Raw genomic sequence first — 19,673 nt, 5'->3', positions numbered from 1 at the left:
ATTACCAACTGCTTATATTTTACTTTATTGATGTACGCAGAATATATTTATTTTTACAAGTAAACCTTTATTTTTATTGTACTTCACTATGTGCGTTGTGCGCCTTGTTTTTTTGTCTTTTTCATAGCTCTAGGGGTGCTGGGACACCCCCAAGAAGGGCTGCAGGCGCATCACACGTGATTTATCCACATTCAAGGTTTAATCTTTCTGATTATATTATCACTGTGCACTGCATATTGTGTTTCACTAATTATTAGCTGCGCACCAATCACCTATTTGTTCATCACTCCAAAATAGCAATAAGGGCTGGTTTATTGCAGGCTAGACAAACAGTAATAGGACTACACGAACGCACCTACGCATTTCGTGCACACAGCACTTTATCAAGGTTGATAAAGTGCTGTGTGCACGAAACGCGTAGGTGCGTTCGTGTAGTCCTATTACTGTTTGTCTAGCCTGCAATAAACCAGCCCTTATTGCTATTTTGGAGTGCTCGATTTTTTCCTTCTTTCTAGTCAAGTTGGAAGTTGGATTCTTTTGGCTGTGCTGCTCATCATCTACAACTACTCACTTGAATCTACCTTTGGATGGACTGCACGCCCCTGATGTCTGGAATGTCCACAGAAGCACACAGTAAAGGGCCTCAGTGCCCTGTCATATATGTATATGGATACCTGTGCAACTTTATTTCCTGATGTATTTATACCTGGTTGGGTGTTCATTATAGTGTTTAATCTGTGGTGGGCAAGTGGACTCCACTAGACACGTATCCCTTCCTATTGTATATCTTTTCATCTTTCCTGGACACTCCATTGTCATCTGGATTATTATGCTTATTATATGCTACGGATGGAACTCTCTCTAATTTTTGCAGCATCACACCCCTTTAGACTTTTAAACATCAGAAGAAAACATATTTTTTCCTTAAATCATAAATATAATTCAAGTAGCTGATATACGACAGGGGCGGGTTTATGGTGTTCTCAATGAAGAGAACTTAGAATATAAAGCCCAACTTTTTAATTATAAGTTAGAATTCAACAACGGGGTGTGTTTGGGATGGGACACGTGAATTCTTATCTTTACTGCACCAGTGACCTCTCTGGGAAAAACCTATGACATGTGGTAAAGTCGTGGATGAAGCCGTGACCCTTGTTAGGCGAAATGCGTAGAGTGGGAGTATTCAATCATTACAGAGTACCAGGTGGACGCGCATCAAACTGCTTGCTGACCACAGAGAGGATTCCGGAAGTGTCGCAAGACCCACGAGGAAGCGACGGAGCCGAGACTGCTAACATCAGCGGGGAGACACCTGAGCGCGGGGTTCCCGAAAACAACGGAGCGTCCGAACGGAGGCGAGTGTGGTGAGCGGCAGTATCCAGTGGCGTCTGCCAACACACGATAGTGTTACGTGCCTTTTTATAATTGCATTAGTGTAAGTTCATTTCTTACCTGTTAAATATAGCCCCTGTAACAATTAGTGGGCTACCAATCCTTCTCCTACTGGAGTAAGCCCTGGTAAGGGCAGGCGCCAGTAGCAATCATGGGATTTCCCCCCACCAAGCCCTGCCTGGAGTGATAGAGGTAGGACCCTGACTCTGTAGCAGGCCTGAGACAGAGGGGAGGTCCTGCTGACATCATAAGGGGCAGGGCTGTATCTATTTAGTGGGCTGCTTTAGTGTGTGTGTCTGTGTCAGTTCTGTGGAGGTCAGTCTGTTGGAGAGTTCAGTTGGTGTTGAGTCTGAGAGTTCTGACTGGGAGGAAGAGAGTCTGACAGTCTGTTGCAGTGGAGAGAAAGATGTGACAGTTGTGAGAGTGGAGAGTGCAGGAAACAGGAGAAAGACACTCAGCCATACAGATTAGAGATGATAGCACTGTAGTGCGTGGACCAATTGTCACGGTGAGATTATGGCAGGCTGTATAAGTCACACATAAATATATATAACAGATGATATATATTTATCACTGGGTCTGAACTGGGATGAGTCTTAGATATAATAAAGTGTATTTATTCCTTTGGATAGGTTGGGGAATGAGAAGTATGTAGCATAGCAATTCTCTCGCAATCAGGTAGCCATCAGATGATAAATTGAAGACAAAGGATACAGGGTGGACATCAGTTTATAAACCTTTTGTGCCCTATCCTTAACCTTGAGTACCGTGGATTGGTTTTCAATTAACTCCAGCCAATGGTTAACGTGGGAACACTTTTTGACCCATGCCCCCCGGCTGGTGGGTACATGCGCAGTAGAGCTCTGGGGTCCCATTTCTATAACCCCTCCTCTATATCAGGAATGCCAGCTAGTCTACCAAATGGAGTACCTGGCAGGAAATCCTTTGTTGTGAGGTGTGAAATGGAACACTTGAAGACTGCTCTGGTTTGAGTAGTTTCCACCCTCATGCAAACAGTGGAGGTGACAAAATCCTTTGAAACATACCCAGGCCCTAGACATTGGGTCGCCTTTCTGGCCATATGCTACCCTGGAATGCAAAGGAATTTCCTCTGAGTTTTACCCATATCTCGGAAGACAGTATGTTGGATAAAACATGAACATATCAAAATATCCGGTTCCTTTGGGTCCAGCAGGTCCAAACTTCCCAGTTCTCAATGCCGGAACTGGGACACCCTAGGGTCCAATTTGCGACCTGCTACGACCTGGGAAACCGGAGATACACAAATACACTTAAAACCGTTTTACATTTTAATACACAAATCTCCGCTGTAAATGAAATCATGTTTTTTCACTAAATCCCGATTGAAAACAACGGGCTTCGCCGCCATAGACTTTCAATGACAAACCGCCGCCGTTGGCGGCTATGGGAGTCCCCGCCATAGACTTTCAATGGGGCGATGCCGCCGTTGAAGTCAATGGGAGTTCTCCGCTGTAGCCGGTCAATGGGGTTTGGCTGCCATTGGAGTCTATGGGAAAAATCCCGAACTTTCAAGGGAGTCCATACTCCGTCGGGTGGGTCCCAGAAGGTCAAGGATGGTTCTGCAGCGATGCCGGAGCAGTGGCTACAGACACCCCAAACCCTGACTCTCTGGACCCTCCGGAACCGGAGTTATGGAATACCAAAATTCTGCATTTGACACTTAGCCGTTTTCCTGAGCTGTCTCTGCCACCGCCATTGGAACCTATGGCCCGGCCCGCTCTTATGGGTTCGACCCTTATCAGGGGTCCAGGATACGGGGACCCGGTTGTGGTCGAGTGGGGGGAGGTCTAGGAACTAGGGGCAGAAAGAATTTTATTCCTAGGGGCCCTAGAACTGTTTATTCCCAAGCCACTTGTCGTTGAACTTGACTTGTAAGTGATCAAAGCTCCGCTATTGAAATTGTATCCGCTTTGCGGTTAAGCGGTTTGGACGGCAGCCAACTTGTTCCTGGAAAGCTCTCTCGAGGGTTTCTCCATTGAAGTCAATGAGCCCATTGACTTTCAATGGGAAACCGCCGCTCTCCCTCTCGGACGCCATCTGCTGGTCTTCTCAGGAACTGGACTCCACAGCAAGATTCACCATTAAAATGTTTTGAGCCCTATTGGCGGCCTATGGGAACCAGCAAAATGGTGCCTGAAAAGGCGGGAAAATTACACAAAGGGCTATAATCACTATACAACTATTAACCCTTGTGCTCCCGGATGGATCCCAGTGTGTGTGTGCTGCAGACCAGATGTTACAATAAAACAGGGGAAACAGGGGAATACACATTTACAGGTTATAACAGGGGTTGAATCACAGTTCTGGGTCTCAGCCCAGTTAACTCCTGGTCTCCCTGGTGAGGTCAGGGGATGGCCAAATGGGGTGTAACCCCTTTAATCCCGGGCCACCCCCTTTCTCCCTCTACACCAATGCCCCTCACCCTGCTGAGGGGGTGAGGGGGGAGATCTACCCTCACCCAGAGAGTATATCCTGGAGGTGGGGGTTGGGGTATTGAAGCCTCTAACCAGCCCATCTTGCTAGGGTACAGCCTGGAGGAGAGGAGAGGAGGAAAGGCCTGCAATTATACATTTGGAGTGCACTGCTGTATATGAACTGCTGTGTGCCGCTGTACATGAAGCGTTGCTGTATCATTGTGCAAGGACAATAAAGAGTGCTGCTATTTTATACAAAAGACTGTGTGGAGTTTAAGATCACTCGTCCTGGGACCAGGGCTTCTTCTGGGAGGATCTTAACCTATTCCTATAGGTCTCGCCAGAAGATGGAGGCGCTGCACCACCACTGTTGCTAGAGAAGATGGAGGCATATACCCCAGAAGCCTGGCCCTGTTATCCTCCATACCACCGCGGGAGACTCAGGCCCTCCTGTTCCAAGCAGGTATTCACCACCCAATTACATGTAGCCAGCCCTCAATACACCTTAGAGGCACGATCTGTGTCTGTGGGGGGAACATGGGCTACATAAATATAAACTTTTTTTATACTTTATTGATCTATGGATATTCTTCTCTCATACTGCTGAGGTTCATCTCTCATGATATCCCTGTCTGATGACATTTCCACTCGATGCACACCTTGATCTGACACAAAGACACAGTCTGCCATATTGTTGGAATCGCTTTATTACATCTGATGTCTTGTGAGTAGGCTGCACATAAGAGCCAAGAGTCACGTTGAATAACTATCATGTGCACTATCATCTGCAGTTAGATTTGTGTTTATGTTGTTTTCTCCTATATGCTCCCCCTGGACTGTGAATACACAGATCTATCCCTTGGGACCGTTGAAGACAGGCCCTACCAGGGGGTTTGAGCAGGGAGTGACTATTTTATTTACTGCACTAATATTTTGTATGCACATTTATTTTTAACTTTATTACACTTTTTCCCTTTAAGAATAGTGAGCACATTTTGTGTAACGCACCTTTGAGATCACTTTTACATGGCTATGTGGTAAAGTATAGGAATTTCTGTTTTATCGTTTTAGTTTAAGAACTGTTCTGCATATATTGTAACTATGGTAATAATCTTTTTCTGTAATCTAAAGCACTGTATTTTTATATATAATAAAACAATCTTTAATAAGTATATGCTTTGGGCTATGAATTAACTGTTTGCATGCTTCGTAGAGAGTATTTTCAGACACATTTTGCTACAACAGATTTTTGTGTTTTAAGTGCACCGTTTTTTTCATTAACATGGACCTGACACCCTGACAGATACATATTGCATATTTCTTGGGCGGCGTATAGATATGATTGCAATCGAGTAAGGCCGCGATTATAGTGCCCGCGGCGGCGAACGCAACAAATTCCTGCAATCCGTTGAAGGTGCACAGTGCACGTGACCGCACGGAGGCACGACGGAGAGGCTGAATTCAGGAGAAACAAATGAATTTGTCTCTCCAAGCGACGGCCGTATGACGTCAGCATCACATGAAGAGGTTCAGCCAATGAGGGCAAACCGCTCATGTGACGTTATGGCCACGCCTCCGCCATGCCTCTCGCCTGCAGTGCAGGTTTCGCATGAGCGACGGCAGTGCGTGACATCAAGCGTTTAGTCGCATGTGCATCAACTATAATCAAGGCCTAATGCCGCGGCCATAGTGCAAGCACCGGAGCATGCCACAACACACGCGGCTCTAATGAAATGCAGGGGATCTATGGGGCCAGCAATAGAGCGTGTGAGCGCATACGGCATTAAGCTCGACAGAGCTGCGGATCTTTCAGCGGACAATTTTTTTTAATTTGGTCGCACGACAGCAGGGTAACGTGCGTGGTTCAGCCTATTAGGGAAAACCCCTCACGTGACGCCTCCGCCACGCACGTCACACAATTCCCTAAGGCCACAGATCACTCAAGCTACAGGTGTGCGCGACGCCATGCGCTCAGTCGCGCACGTCTACTATATTCGAGGCCTAAGGAGTAAATATTAACTCATTGAAAGTAACTTGTGAAGGCGAAAGGTTAGTTGGCTAGAGTTCAGCTGTGCGTATTAACCATGGTTGCATATCGAAGTCACGTGCTCACAAGTGTGCTGCTCGTGACAGAAAGATGGTATATGAGGTTGTAGTGAGGGGAGATATTGTTAATTTGAGGGACATTTGCAGAAGGTGAAAAGTGAGTCAAGCTAGACAGCTGTGTATTAACAATCGTCCCATATGCAGGTCACATGCTCACAGGTGTGCCGTACGTGACAGGGATCCAGACAAGAACCGAGATATCACAATGAGCATGCACACCTTATTTGCAAGGGCATTTTAGTGTCATTTTTTTTATTTTATCCATGATCCATTTCGAGAACGCAGCAAAATGGAATTGAGCCACAATTTTCTGGCACATTCAAGAAGAAAAAATAAATAAGGGGACTATGACACCAAGATTTGTGCTCAGATTTTGCCAACATCTCCTCAAAGTAATCCACACTGTTTGATTTATTTGTTGTTGCTGGTATATTCATATTAACTGAACTGGTAAGGGGACAGAGCTAATCCATGGGGTCCGCGATGTGTCGAACAGGGAAGAATATTTGCCCCGTAGACATAACATGGCGGCGGAGTTAGGTTCACTCCCGCGGCCAATAGAAAACCTCATTGAGAGATGAGGTTGCAATTTTCTGTTGGGAAACCCAGAGCCATATTTATAGTTTTTTTTTATGTCACATTCTGACACAACAAACTCAAACATCTCGGGAAACGGGAAGTTTGTGGAGGTCATAGGACCACAGATACGTTCTGCGGGTCCCCGAATCAGGTAAAAAAAAAAAACAACAACAAGGGGAGGAGGGGTACAAGGACTGCTCCTTTAAGGATGCACAGTCTTCCTCATGGACACATTACATTAGATGGGATGCACATTCTAAAGCACAAATCACTGTGGATAATAATCAAAGAAGACGGTATTGTGACATAAATTGCGTCATTTAGGAAAGCATGGCAAGCACTATAACACACCTGCCTGAACATGTTCATTGAGATTTTTAATCTGGCCTGTCTTCTAAACTGGAAATTACTGTATGGTTTGCTAAAAGCAGGCAGTAAACATTTATCTAATAAATCAGTAGTAAACTGCTGACTGCTATTGTTTGCTCCATTGAAACCACATTGGCGTGGTCTTAAACTTCACAAATAATTTTTGCCCTTGAATTGGAAGTCATTTTCTTCAGCGAAATAGTGAGACCAATTAACTTCAACTGTGCTTATGTTTAGTATCGTGTATTGGTTGTCCCACTTCATAAGAAGTACATTTTATTTGTGGATGGTACCATTAGAGCACTTTTTCATGGTAATTCTTACTTTTTGCTGTATGTATGATATATATCCCTTTTGGTTTGTCTTGCCTTGCTAAACCAAGAGGTATTGAGGAAGAGGTATGACATAGTGGTTCAAATGGTTGTAAACACACAAGATTGTGCATTCAGTTCCACTTGCAATCTTGGTCAAATCACTGTCTCGAACATAAAAACTTATTTTTCACCAGTTGCTTGCACCATTGTTTTTTTTTAATCAATTATACCTTACATACAGACGATAATCATGTCCTTTAAAGTTCCAAACCCATCCAAAGTAAATTTGGAGATAAACACATCATAAATAACATCATCTAAATAACAGAATTTATTAACCCTTTGAGTGCCGGAGGGGTTGCGGCACCAGAGTGCCACAGTCACCTTCCGCACTCATGATCATGTGACCACTCCGTCAACGATGACGGAACAAAAGAGTTCTCTTCCGTTCCGCTCCTGATAGATCGTGTTCTGAGCTTCACTTTGCAACACCCCATAACGTAGTAGCGTCACAGCCCACGTGCTTCGGGTCCAGCTGAGGAACATTGCTTCATGGGTCAAGTGAAGACATTGGTGACACAGCTGGATGAGGAGGATGAGCCTTCATCTTGGCAATGGAAAAAACATTTATTGACTATAGGGTACCCATTGATTGCCAATGTGGCTATCTACAGTAGTTGCCGGGGATGGTTGTTAGGCCTCTCGGGGAGGTTGCGGGAGGGTTAACCCCTTCATTACCTTAGTGGTTAGCCACTACAGTAATGAAGGGGGCTAATTATATTTTAGGCTCATCATAGGGTTGCCACCTGACAAAATTTTTGCATGACTGCTCAGAATTTGTACAGTAGGTTTTGATTCCAGCAAAGGGACCTAAATGCTTTTGACAAAATGTAGTGGAGGTGGAAGTATGTAAGGTTTGTACGGACTGAAGATGCCCACAAGTAAAAAGGGGAGTGAGAAGTGATATAAAGAGATTGCACAATGACTGTGAGGGTAATGTTTTAGCTACCCATCACCATTGTGTCAGCCCCAACCAGGTGCTATTTTGTAGTGACCACGTCCCAACTACCCTAGTTTCAAAGTTTGTAAGCCCTACAGTAAATTAAGGGTGAACATGTTATTGTTTCAATATGAATATTATGATGTGGATATTATAGCCTGTCTTTTTCAGATCTGCTACTTGAGCTTGACAAATGCAACATAGATAGTATGCTGGGGATAATGGTGAAAGGCAGGGTTGCAGAGCTGCCAAAGACATGTGAATGTGCTCACAAGTGATCTTTTTATTTGCTATATGCAATACGGTGGAGGTTTATTGTTGCCTTTTTCACCCACCATAACATTATATATATATATATATATATATATATATATATATATATATATATATATATATATATATATATATATATAGACACACACACACACTAGTAGGCTATATGTGCTATTATAATGCAGTGAATTGAAAAGTCCTACCCAAAGGGCAGCCATGGCTCCCTCTTTTTTCTAGTTTGATTAAATAATAAATATTGAATTTACATTTGTTCATATTATTCACTCAGGAGAGTAGTTATAGCATATTCAATAGAGAAAAATAACAATTTCACCAAATAATAAGACTTGTTATGTTCAACATCAATATGTGACTGATTTTTCACCCCTTTGATACTGATGCATGTGGGATTTTGTATACAAAGGAACATTACTAATAGGTCTACTGTGCAAGCAATTAAGGATTTTCTCTTCGCCTCTATCTTGTGGGGGTTGTTTCAGTTTAATTATTCAGATAGTGCCCAATACCCTTACCTACGTTACAAGAAAACACTGTACATGTCCTTTCTATGATCTGTGTCTACAAAATTATTCTGATTGCATCTCAAAAAAGCACGAGAAATTATTCCCATTTACAGTAGTTACAATGTATATGAAAGCTCAAGGTTTTACCAGGTTGTCGAGCTCGGGATCCTCGCTGAAGAAAGGTTTGTGTTCTTGTTCCTGCTGGTGGACAAAATTCTCGATATCCACATCAAAGCTGGCAGAGGTAATGCACTCTGAGCCCTGGGTGGCCTGCTCACACTTCTCAAACAGCAGTGTCAGGAGTGGGAAGAGAGGATGCCTAGGGAAAACAAACAGAAAACATTTACCATTTCTGTTGTGCCACTTGACAAGTTGTGTGTAGTCGTTTCAATCCAATATAGTATGGTGACTTCTGAGGTATTTAAAGTGGCATTTGTTATGTCAAAGATACAAAGCCTGCTCGTTTATGGGGAAACAGGACTGCACCATCGACTTCACAACAGCGTACTCCACTAATGCTATTAATTATTGGTTCAGCAGAAAGAAAAGGAGCAATATGATATATATATATATATATATATATATATGTGTGTGTGTATGTATGTATGTGTATGTATATATATATATATATATATATATATATATATATATATATATATATATATATATACACATACATACATATATATATATATATATGTATATATACAAATACAACTGTATGCTCATCTGCATGTCTTAGGCAGGTCTGCAACCCCACCTTTCACCATTATCACCTAGCATACAGCACTTCCACTGCAGCAAGGGATTCTGGGAAATGACATGCAAATGAGCACGCAGTGCCACTTTTTGCTTCAAAAACCATTTTTAACATGGTTCCCTATAGGCTTAAGCTTGCTGCATGGTCACAGCTTTGAGCACAGCCAGGGTTAAGGTGCATACCCAGAAAACCACCCACAGACATATATATATATATATATATATATATATATATATATATATATATATATATATTAATATATATATATATATACATATATACAGTGGTTGACAAATCACCAGAAAATCTACTCGCCACACAAAAAAATCTACTCGCCACCTAGTACCAAACGTGTGCTGCTTGGGCCAATATTTACTCGCCCGGGGGTTAAATCCACTCGCCCGGGGCGAACAAATGTATAGGTTTGTCGAACACTGTATGTATATATATATATATATATATATATATATATATATATATATACATATATAGTATACAGTATATCTCTTAGGAACCAGGGAACTAAATAGGGAATCCGGCACCTATAAAAGCTCTTATGCTATTACTGCTTTGGAATAGTTTGACCAAAAGTTAAATGACTGTCGATGTAGGTGGGACCCATGCCAATGGTTAGAGCAGCACCATTTCCACGGGAAGTACAATTTGTATCGTGTAAGCAAAGGCTAATGCAATATTTTATACTGGCACAAAAAAATACAATAACATGAGGACAGTTAATCCCCAGAGATAAAAGCACCTGAATATAAGAAAAGTAAAAGCATGTTAAAGGTGCAAGGAACAATCGGACAAGACATTTCGGAAATAAAGTAGTATACTAGGTACCTAAAGCCCCATAGATGGCACCTTTACTTTAAGTTACCATATAGCAAAGCTTGTATAGCTTTAGGATTTACCCAAGAACAGAAATGGAAAGCCAATGAAATCCTCAACTAACAGTTAATTTCATATTTTCCAGATCACCTTTGTCACGTAGATTATGGATTAGTGTTTGTAATTATTATAGTAAATTTTAAACTAAACATCTAAGGAGGCTAGGATTCAAAAATGTGGACAAAAATGGTGTTGATGAATAATAAAAATATACTTTGTACACCAGACACAATAAAAAGTACAAAAATACAGTTCAACATAATATACAGCGGTCTGTGAAGTCTCAATTATTCTTTGGAAAGCAATCTTAGGAAATCACTAAAGCTGGATATATATATATATATATATATATATATATATATATATATATATATATATATATATATATACACATATACACATATATCTCTGTGTTAGCCGAGCTTAATAATAAAAAACGAGCTTTCGAGATACACTGATCTCTTCTTCCGGCGGTGTTACAATGGATAAAGCAAGAAACATTAAAGGACCATTTAACACCTTAAGTCAGCATTGCATAAACTGGGGGGCGCGGGAGAATTTTTAGGGGGGGAGAGGCCCCGCGCTCTTCCCCACTGCAATTTAATTAAATGCTGGGGGATGCATGAAGCCTCTGTAACTCACTTACCTGCTCTCTGCGGGTCTTCGACGACGCAACGCCATGGTATCGTCAATACGTTTTTGATTTTACAGTATATATATATATATTTTTTTTTTCTCTCAAGTGTGTATTATTGGACCATTGTTTCTATGGTGAAAAAGTTCCAATTCATCATGCAGCATGGTACATGATGTAGATGCATGAGATTTGTCCCCCTATCTTGTCCTTGATTAGCTTTGCAGCAGGAATCAATACACTTTATCAAACAAAGACTAAGGCTAAGGCCCCGCTGCCTCAGACCACGCGCCCGCACTGCAGATAGGAGGCGCGTGGAGAGGCACTTGGGGCTTATTGCGGTCCAAAGGGACCATTTTTGCGAGGGGGGAGGATGCGTGGCCAAAACGGGTGGGGGCGTGGCCATGACGTGAGGGGTCGCGGCCATGACGTGGGGGGGCGGGACCGCCCGTCAGCCGTTCAGCCCCTCAACTCCTCAGCCCCTCAACCGCTGAGCCCCTCAAATCCTCACACACAGACACGCACTCAGGCACACACACAGACAGGCACTCAGGCACACACACGCACACACATACAGGCACTCAGGCACACACATACACACACACAGACAGGCACTCACGCACTCAGGCACACACATACACGCACACAGACAAGCACTCACGCTGCTTTCCCCTTACACTCTCCTCCCCACGACCCGAAGCATCCCCTCCTCATTGGCTCACAGCCACACCACGTGACGCGTCGCCGCTTGGGATTACAATTCTCTTGAATCCCCTGGCGGCTGACGCGTCAAAGCGTGTAGTGAGCTGTGCCGTGAGGGGGGACTGGGACCGGCTCGGGAGGTTCCCCTGCTGGTGGGGAACGCTCGTGCGACCGCCCACGCCGCCGGGCGCAGCGGGTCCCAGCCCTTAGGGAAACAACTACAACTATGAGGATGTCCTCTTCCATTCGACCTGTTTGGGGTGTCAACTGAACCATGTGAATGCTACAGTAGTGATTACAAAACCCAGTGGTACTTGTGGCCCACAGACATTCTGGCACCTACAGAGTTAACAAGAGTATATCATAATACCATTGCTCTTTTTCTTCCATCACCAGAGGATGATTTGGACATATATTTATTTTCAATATTGCAGAACGTACATTCTTAGGATTTGGTCATGGACATGAAATGCTACAGTACATTAACTGTTTCAGTAAACAAACTTACATTCAGGGCTGTAGCAGCCGTAAAAATCTAATATTAATGTTGCATACAAGATGGACAAATGTATAGCAGCAACAGGCTAATTTGAGGTATTGCTCCTTTTTGTGACATGTGTGAAAGTTACAATAGGTCAGAAAACACACCTATTTAATAATTTATGATATTTTAACATACTATGACATGTGAAAATAATATGATGAAAAGAATGTAGGATATTTACATTGTACAATTCTGCCCATTTTCAGAGACAATTAACATGGATGATATCTAAAATGTTAAATGTATCAAACAATTTTCAAATCAAGTAAGATAAATATAATGCAATAATCCAAAGAACTGGTGATTTGAAAAGTAAAAGACATGTTACTATATAGAACTATAGATTATTTTGTTGAGAAATTTAATTGTTTAGAAAGAGACCTGCCAGAGAGCTAAATGGAGTAACGGTGTACTGCTGGCAGCTATTTTACATTCCCATAGTCCAGAATTATTCCTTCCTGAACTAGGGGGCTTTAATGATATATCCACCACTGTCATGCTAAAGAGACACTCCAGTTCAAACAACTATAACAAAAATAAACATAAACCAATGGACATTTGCTGCTTTAAAAAAAAAGCTTTTCATTTACAACTGAAAAAATAAAACACATTACCCAAGTGTTCTACATGCTTTGGAAACAGAATCTCTAGTAGCAAATTGGACATGCAAACCTCTTGTAATCAGATTTGCACATGGTCAGTGTACAACCTGCAGAAGTGATACATCTACAACTGCAAAAAAAAAAAAAAAAATGTTCTGTGGCAGCTGCACATGATTTGTGTGATTGTGGCTTTTGCACAAAGACTGAGGGCAGATAAATACCCTTGACCCACCTAGTCTGCCCATTTACCCTGTCCTAAAATGATGCATAGACACCCATTGACCAATGTTTTATACCTCTAATTCAGTTTGCCTATACGGTATGTATGTATTAATTTTATTTATATAGCACCACAGTTAAAACAGTGCGCTACAAAATTACAATATAGGGTCAATAATGTACAAACAATGTGGATACGTGCGACATGTAAATTACAACATAAAGGCATAGGCAGGTCCTGCCTTAAAGAGCTTACAATCGAAGTGGTATGATCCAAAACATTTCTGCCACCGCCACATGCACCGTGTGATTATAAATGAACTTTTACAAGCTTTGCAAACACAAAGTGGTTATGACTTCAATAAGACAAGGAGTTGGCTAACCAAACAATTTTTTTGCTGGCCTTTCAAATAACCTTATTATATTACCACGGTGGACGCTTGGCTGCTTTGCAATGTACTTTAGTCAAAGAGCAACCTCCTTTTAAAAGAAAAGGAAAAACAAAGATTTGGCTAAGTTGGACAAAGATAAATCGAAGAAACAAGAGTTAAAAATCTTGAGGTTGTCTAATTTTCAGGCACTAATGCTGCAGCATATTAGACTCTAATCTGCACTGATCCCAATTTAATGCAAGACTCTGGGAGCCCTGAGCAGAATAAGAGGAGTAAGAAGGGAAAAATAAAACACAGCCTCGGCTGCCGTAATTTAGGCAGCCCTGCAGGAGCTTAGCTGAGGGATATGAAAGACAAATTCCAGACGGTGTTATGAATTATTACGCCTTATGAACCTTCCAACTCTCAACAGATGCCTGCTGCCATTTAAACAGCCACTAGATCAATTAGAAATGAAAGGCACAAATCGACCCGGTGCAAGGGCACTAAATTACCAGGAACTAATAATCCGAGCAGTAATGCCAGGTGGTGGGAGTTCAGCACTGTGCCCCCAACCTCTGCACGCTGCATACATTCCTCTCTCAATTTTATGTCGAGAATTAAACTGCATAAGCAGAGTGGAGATAAGTATAATTTGTTAACCTTGGCAAATTCCTTGAAAGCGATTCTCGTAGAGTGAAAAAAAAATAAAACAACAACAGAGAAGTAAAGGAATAAACCTTTGATGCAGATCACTATATTGCACTTCCAAATTGCTTATTATAATAAAAGTACTTTATTTTAATATAAATCAGGATTAAAAATAAAAAAAATAAAAAAAAGTAGTAGTGGTGCTACTATGTCCAATTCCCAAAAAATGGTAAATGCATTTATAAAATGAGGAAATGTTCTTTGGAACATATTAAATAGTAAATAATATGAAATAAATCAAATTTCCTTAACAAAGAAGATGGAATTATACGTGTGGAAAAATGGTAGCAGTACTATAGGTGAGTAAATAATAAAGTCGTGGTACTCAATACCCACTAGTACATCACACTGAGACACTTTTTATAATGACATTATCTGTCTATTTTATCTATAAGATATTAGCATGCTCTGCATCACAGAGAGAAATGCAATACTAGTATGGTACAGATGCTGTAAATAAACGTCACTGGTTGCAATTTCCTATTGGACAGCCATTTAAAAACCTTTTAAAACCAGGCAGACACACGGTTATTGTCACAGGAAAATATCTCAAGAACCATGGAGTCCCTGGTGCCAAAACCAGCGCGAGGACTCCCCCGATTACCAATGCGTAACAATGTAGACTACGTACAGCAACTAAGTAAATGTATCTCCGTTTGAGTGTTAAGAGTAGACACTAATGGAAGAACCATACTCATGTATGTCTGATATAAAATACAGTTTAACATTGTTAAAATGTGTATGAGCGGCCCCTGTGCTGGGGACACGAATAAATTACAGTTGTACTACAAAGGTTCTTGGCACCCATTAATCTACAACCCTGCTACCTCATCGGCCAGCCGCCTCAATCCAGCCCGAGTAAAGGTAACCTATGCGGAGTAGCCATACATAACACACCGATGTAATCTCCCTACAAGCCGGGCAGGGCGGGTTACATTGCATTCTGAGCCCTCTCATCCCCTGTGCCCAATGTTTCAACTTACGCAACCTATAGATTGTAAGCTCCATGAGGCAGGGCCTCTTCTAAAGCACATTGCAAGCCTAGCCTAGATCCTCTAACACAATTTTAATCCTGTCTGTAAATGTTACTTATGCTCATAATCATACAGTATCTCTAACTGTCCATGAAATGTCTGTAAACTGAATGTACAGTATAACCTTTGTTCATTTAATGTAACCATGTACAGTATTATTATAATTCTGGCTTTTCCAGTCTGTCTCATGTGTAACAAAATAATTGTATTTAATTGTAGTTGTTCTCAAACTGACTGTAAAGTTTTAAGTGGAGGCCTGTATTTACTTAAACATAAATGATGATGATGACATGATTAGACACCAGCAATATGGAATCTTCAAGGTGCAAATCAATGGCTACTCAATGACCTGACTATGGATCTCAGTTTGTTATTGCTTAGTTTTCTCACTACGGTACAGAAAAAGTAATATGAAGCTCAACATGTTTCTCGATGACCTGACATCCCCACCCAATAAAGCTTCTACAATATTGTCTGATGACAGCAGCTCTCCAAAGCACAAACTAAGCTTCATGATCCATGTCACGTACGGCACACCTGTGAGCACATGACCTGCATACGAGAGAAGGGTTAATACTCCGCTCTCAAGCTGTCCCACTTTTCACCTCCGCAAAGGTCCCTCAAATGGACAATATCTCCCCTATGGGACAAGGGTTAATACACAGCCCACAAGATGACCAACTTTTCACCTCAGGCAAACGTCCCTCAGATGAGTAATATCTCCCCTAAATCCGTCACCATATACCACCTGTCACGAACAGCACACAAATGGGCATGTCACTTAGATATGCAATCAGGGTTAATACACACAGGTATTAATACAAGAAGTTCATCCGCCCCCAGTCAGATCGCTATGTCAAGATTAAGCGTAACTGGCGTAAGCCCAGGGGTATCGACAACAGAGTCCGCAGGAGGTTCAAGGGACAGATCCTGATGCCCAACATCGGTTACGGGAGTAACAAGAAGACTCACCTCACTCAACTCACTTTTCGCCTGAGCAAGGTACCTCCAATGAGATAATTAACCCCTCACTCAATTGCAATCATATCTATATGCTTCCACCACTCGGGAAATGCAAATAAAAGATGTAAAAATAATATTTGCGAGGGTCCCACATCCCTGTTTATAATAGAAAAACTATGCACTTAACACACAAAAATCTGTTATAGCAAAATGTGTCTGAGCGTGCACCCAAGGCTGCCGAGAGGGGGGGGGAGAGGGGACGACAACATGTTTCCCAGACCCAGTGACTGCGGGGGGCCCGGCGGACGGTGTTGCAAATTGGCCCAGACCTCTGGCCAGGCCCGGCTGCAGACAGGCCTCGGCTTCCATCAGATGCAGGCCTCTTGCTCACTAGGTGTCCCACGCGGAGCTTCCAACCTCTGGCGGTGCATGATGGGCCCCCCTGATGTCAGCGCACCAGAAGTAAGATGGCCCTCAGCTTCCGGTGCACGCGGACTTTGGAAGCTCGCATGGGATACAGAGTGAGGAGGCCTGCAGATGATGGAGAGCTGGGGCCTGGCCATAACCGGTAGCCGGGCCTGACCAGAGGTCGGTCCCAACTTGCAGCTCCGGCCGCCGGACCCCCGCAGCCACTGGGCCCAGCCAGCCTGACCATCCCCAAAATAAGTCCACTTTTTTTATTTGTATTGGGGCGGGGGGGTGGCGGGGGTCTTTTTAGATGTATTGTGTTATTTCCCACTATACACCATCCCGACTCTTGCGTTCTGCTCAAGAATGTCTTCTCTCTACCATTTTTGTGTCTAAAGCCCTCTCCCACCTTAAATCTTTCTCACTGATTGCCCCACACCTCTGGAATGTCCTTCCCCTCAATATCCGACTAGCACCCTCTCTGTCTTGTATATAATGTACCGTATATCCCTTTTCACTCATTGTAACCATGTATTTGTCATTATAACTCTGTGCCCAGGACATAGTTGAAAACGAGAGGTAACGCTCAATGTATTACTTCCTGGTAAAACATTTTATAAATAAATAAATCCACCTTTAAGACCCATCTTAAAACACAACTCTTTAAGGAAGCATATGAGTAGCTCCGTGGCTGATAATTTGCGCCTCTTACATCGACCTTTGCCCCTTGCAGACACACTTACCAGAAAGCCTTCCTACTGTCTCTGTACGTTCTTCCTACTTACCAATAAGATTGTGAGCTCTTCGAGGCAGAGACTCCTTTTCCTAATTGTCACTTTTATGTCTGAAGCACTTCTTCCCATTATGTGTTATTTGTATTATTTGTTATTTATATGGATTGTTACGTGTATTACTGCTATGAAGAGCTATGTACATTAATGGCGCTATATAAATAAAGATATACATACAAGACTGTACATATTACCGCTCTCCTCCCTTTATAAAGTATGCTGCCGGTAAAAGGATAGGCCTTACATATATGGGGAAAAAAGAACAGATCCGGTGTGCTCTTCTAATTTGGGCTAAAATATATACTAGTGACATGTTTACATTTAGAATCTAAGTCTGTGTAACAAAGGAGTCATTTGGTTGCATCTTTTGATCAAAACATGATTCAACTCTTCAAGCGTAAGGCCTTAGGCGCTGACCCGTGCTGAGGCGCGCTGCTGCTCGACAGTGAGCCCCTGCAGCCGCAATGAGAGCGGCTTTAGCAGGGGCTCGCGCACGCTTGCGGAAGCATGTGTCTTAACAAATCTTTAGTTTCTGAGCTCGCCGGAGCGCAGGGCCGGTCACATGAGCGGTTCGCCCAGTGAGGGCGAACCAGCTCCGTGATGTCACAGGCCCCCCCTCCCAACGGCGCGCGGTCTAAGGCCAGGGAAAGCACCCGCTTTTCCTCATTCTCCGCGCGCCTCCGCACGGCTGAAGTCTCTTTGGACTCAGCCTAAGGCTGAAGAAGTGGCTCAGACGCTGACTGGCACTGACTTTGAAGCAGGGAACCTGGTTCAATTCCCGGTGTCAGCCCTTGTGACCTTGGGCAAGTCACTTTATCTCCCTGTGCCTCAAACACCAAAAATAGATTGTAAGCTCTACGAGGCAGGGACCGTCTGCAAAAATGTCTCTGTAAAGCGCTACGTTAAACTAGCAGCGCTATACAAGAACAAACAATTATTATATGCTTCATTTATTTAACCCCTTCAGGGCACTTTCACAAAGTTTAGTCCACAGGACGATAAGAAATTACATATATGGGGTGCGCGCGTTACATCAGCGCTGATGCAAGCTTGCTAAGGAAGCTCCGTGCATTCTGCCGATAGAATCCAAAATACCCCCTGATCAGCACAGTATTTTGGCTCGCGGGACACACAGCAAAGGTCGGGGGACCTGGCGGGGATGCCCATTAAGGAGGAGCCGATGTCGGGGACACCAGATCTCTCCTGCTACAGCCACGGACAGCCAGTGGCAGCTAAGAAAAAAAAAATGGCGCTGAGGTGAGCACATGGGAGCGCGCGCCAGCGAGCTTCAACAAAGGAGAGAGACACGTTGTGGGACCAGAGGGGGACACCTCAGAGTGAAGGGCAACGCTGAGAAACTCAGCAGAGAGAAGCACAGAAGGAAAAGAGCCAGAGGTGAGAGCTGCTACTGAAAGGGAAAATAGCATGGCAGAAGGAGACAACGTGATCATTAAGCAAGACCTCCAGAACATGCTTAAAGAAATGCAAGCTGGCTTCCAGTCAGCCCTGGATAGAGCTGTAAAGGAATTTAAAGCAGAAGTCTCTTTATTGGCCAAAAGAACTACGGAGCTGGAAAATAAAATGGACGTTGCCTTACAAAACCAGGTAAATACTGACTATGAGGTCCTGCATCTCAAATAAGAGATAAGAGCCATGAGAGACAGTATGGATGAGGAGGAGCAAAGACAGAATTGACGAATTCACCATATCCCTTAGACGGTGTCCGCGGAGGCCCTCCAGCCATACCTTAAGAGACGCTTTGTGTCAATTGACCCCCAACTACAAAATAGCAACCTTCTGATGGATAAAGTTAACAGAGCCTTGGGCCCAAGATTTGACAATTCCAAAAGAATCAGAGAAGTGGTTCTGAGGAGTCAGAGAAGTGGTTCGGAGGCTTCATTAATAAGCAACCACGGAAAAGATTATAGAAGGCTGCAGAAATAGAGGCTCAAATTAATTAGAAAATGACTATCCAGATCTTCCAGGACTTGTCCAGGCTGACAATAGACAGGCGGAGAAAACTGCGACTG

At 43.0% G+C, this 19,673-nt stretch overlaps 1 protein-coding gene across 8 annotated transcripts in view; it reads right to left on the bottom strand.

Annotated features, from left to right (window-relative positions):
* PKNOX2 (PBX/knotted 1 homeobox 2) overlaps positions 1–19,673 on the bottom strand; it is a 752,321-nt gene that overhangs the window by 123,926 nt on the left and 608,722 nt on the right. For all 8 annotated transcript variants that reach the window (XM_075604325.1, XM_075604323.1, XM_075604330.1 and 5 more), the window contains one exon: positions 9,161–9,332. In XM_075604325.1, coding sequence (XP_075460440.1) covers positions 9,161–9,332 — 172 coding nt within the window. The remainder of the gene's footprint in view (positions 1–9,160; positions 9,333–19,673) is intronic.

Source organism: Ascaphus truei, chromosome 6 (genome assembly GCF_040206685.1).
Source record: "Ascaphus truei isolate aAscTru1 chromosome 6, aAscTru1.hap1, whole genome shotgun sequence".
In the NCBI taxonomy this organism is placed as follows: Eukaryota; Metazoa; Chordata; class Amphibia; order Anura; family Ascaphidae; genus Ascaphus; species Ascaphus truei.
Note: the sequence above shows the minus strand (reverse complement) of the source record. Positions and strands in the feature narration are given on the sequence as shown.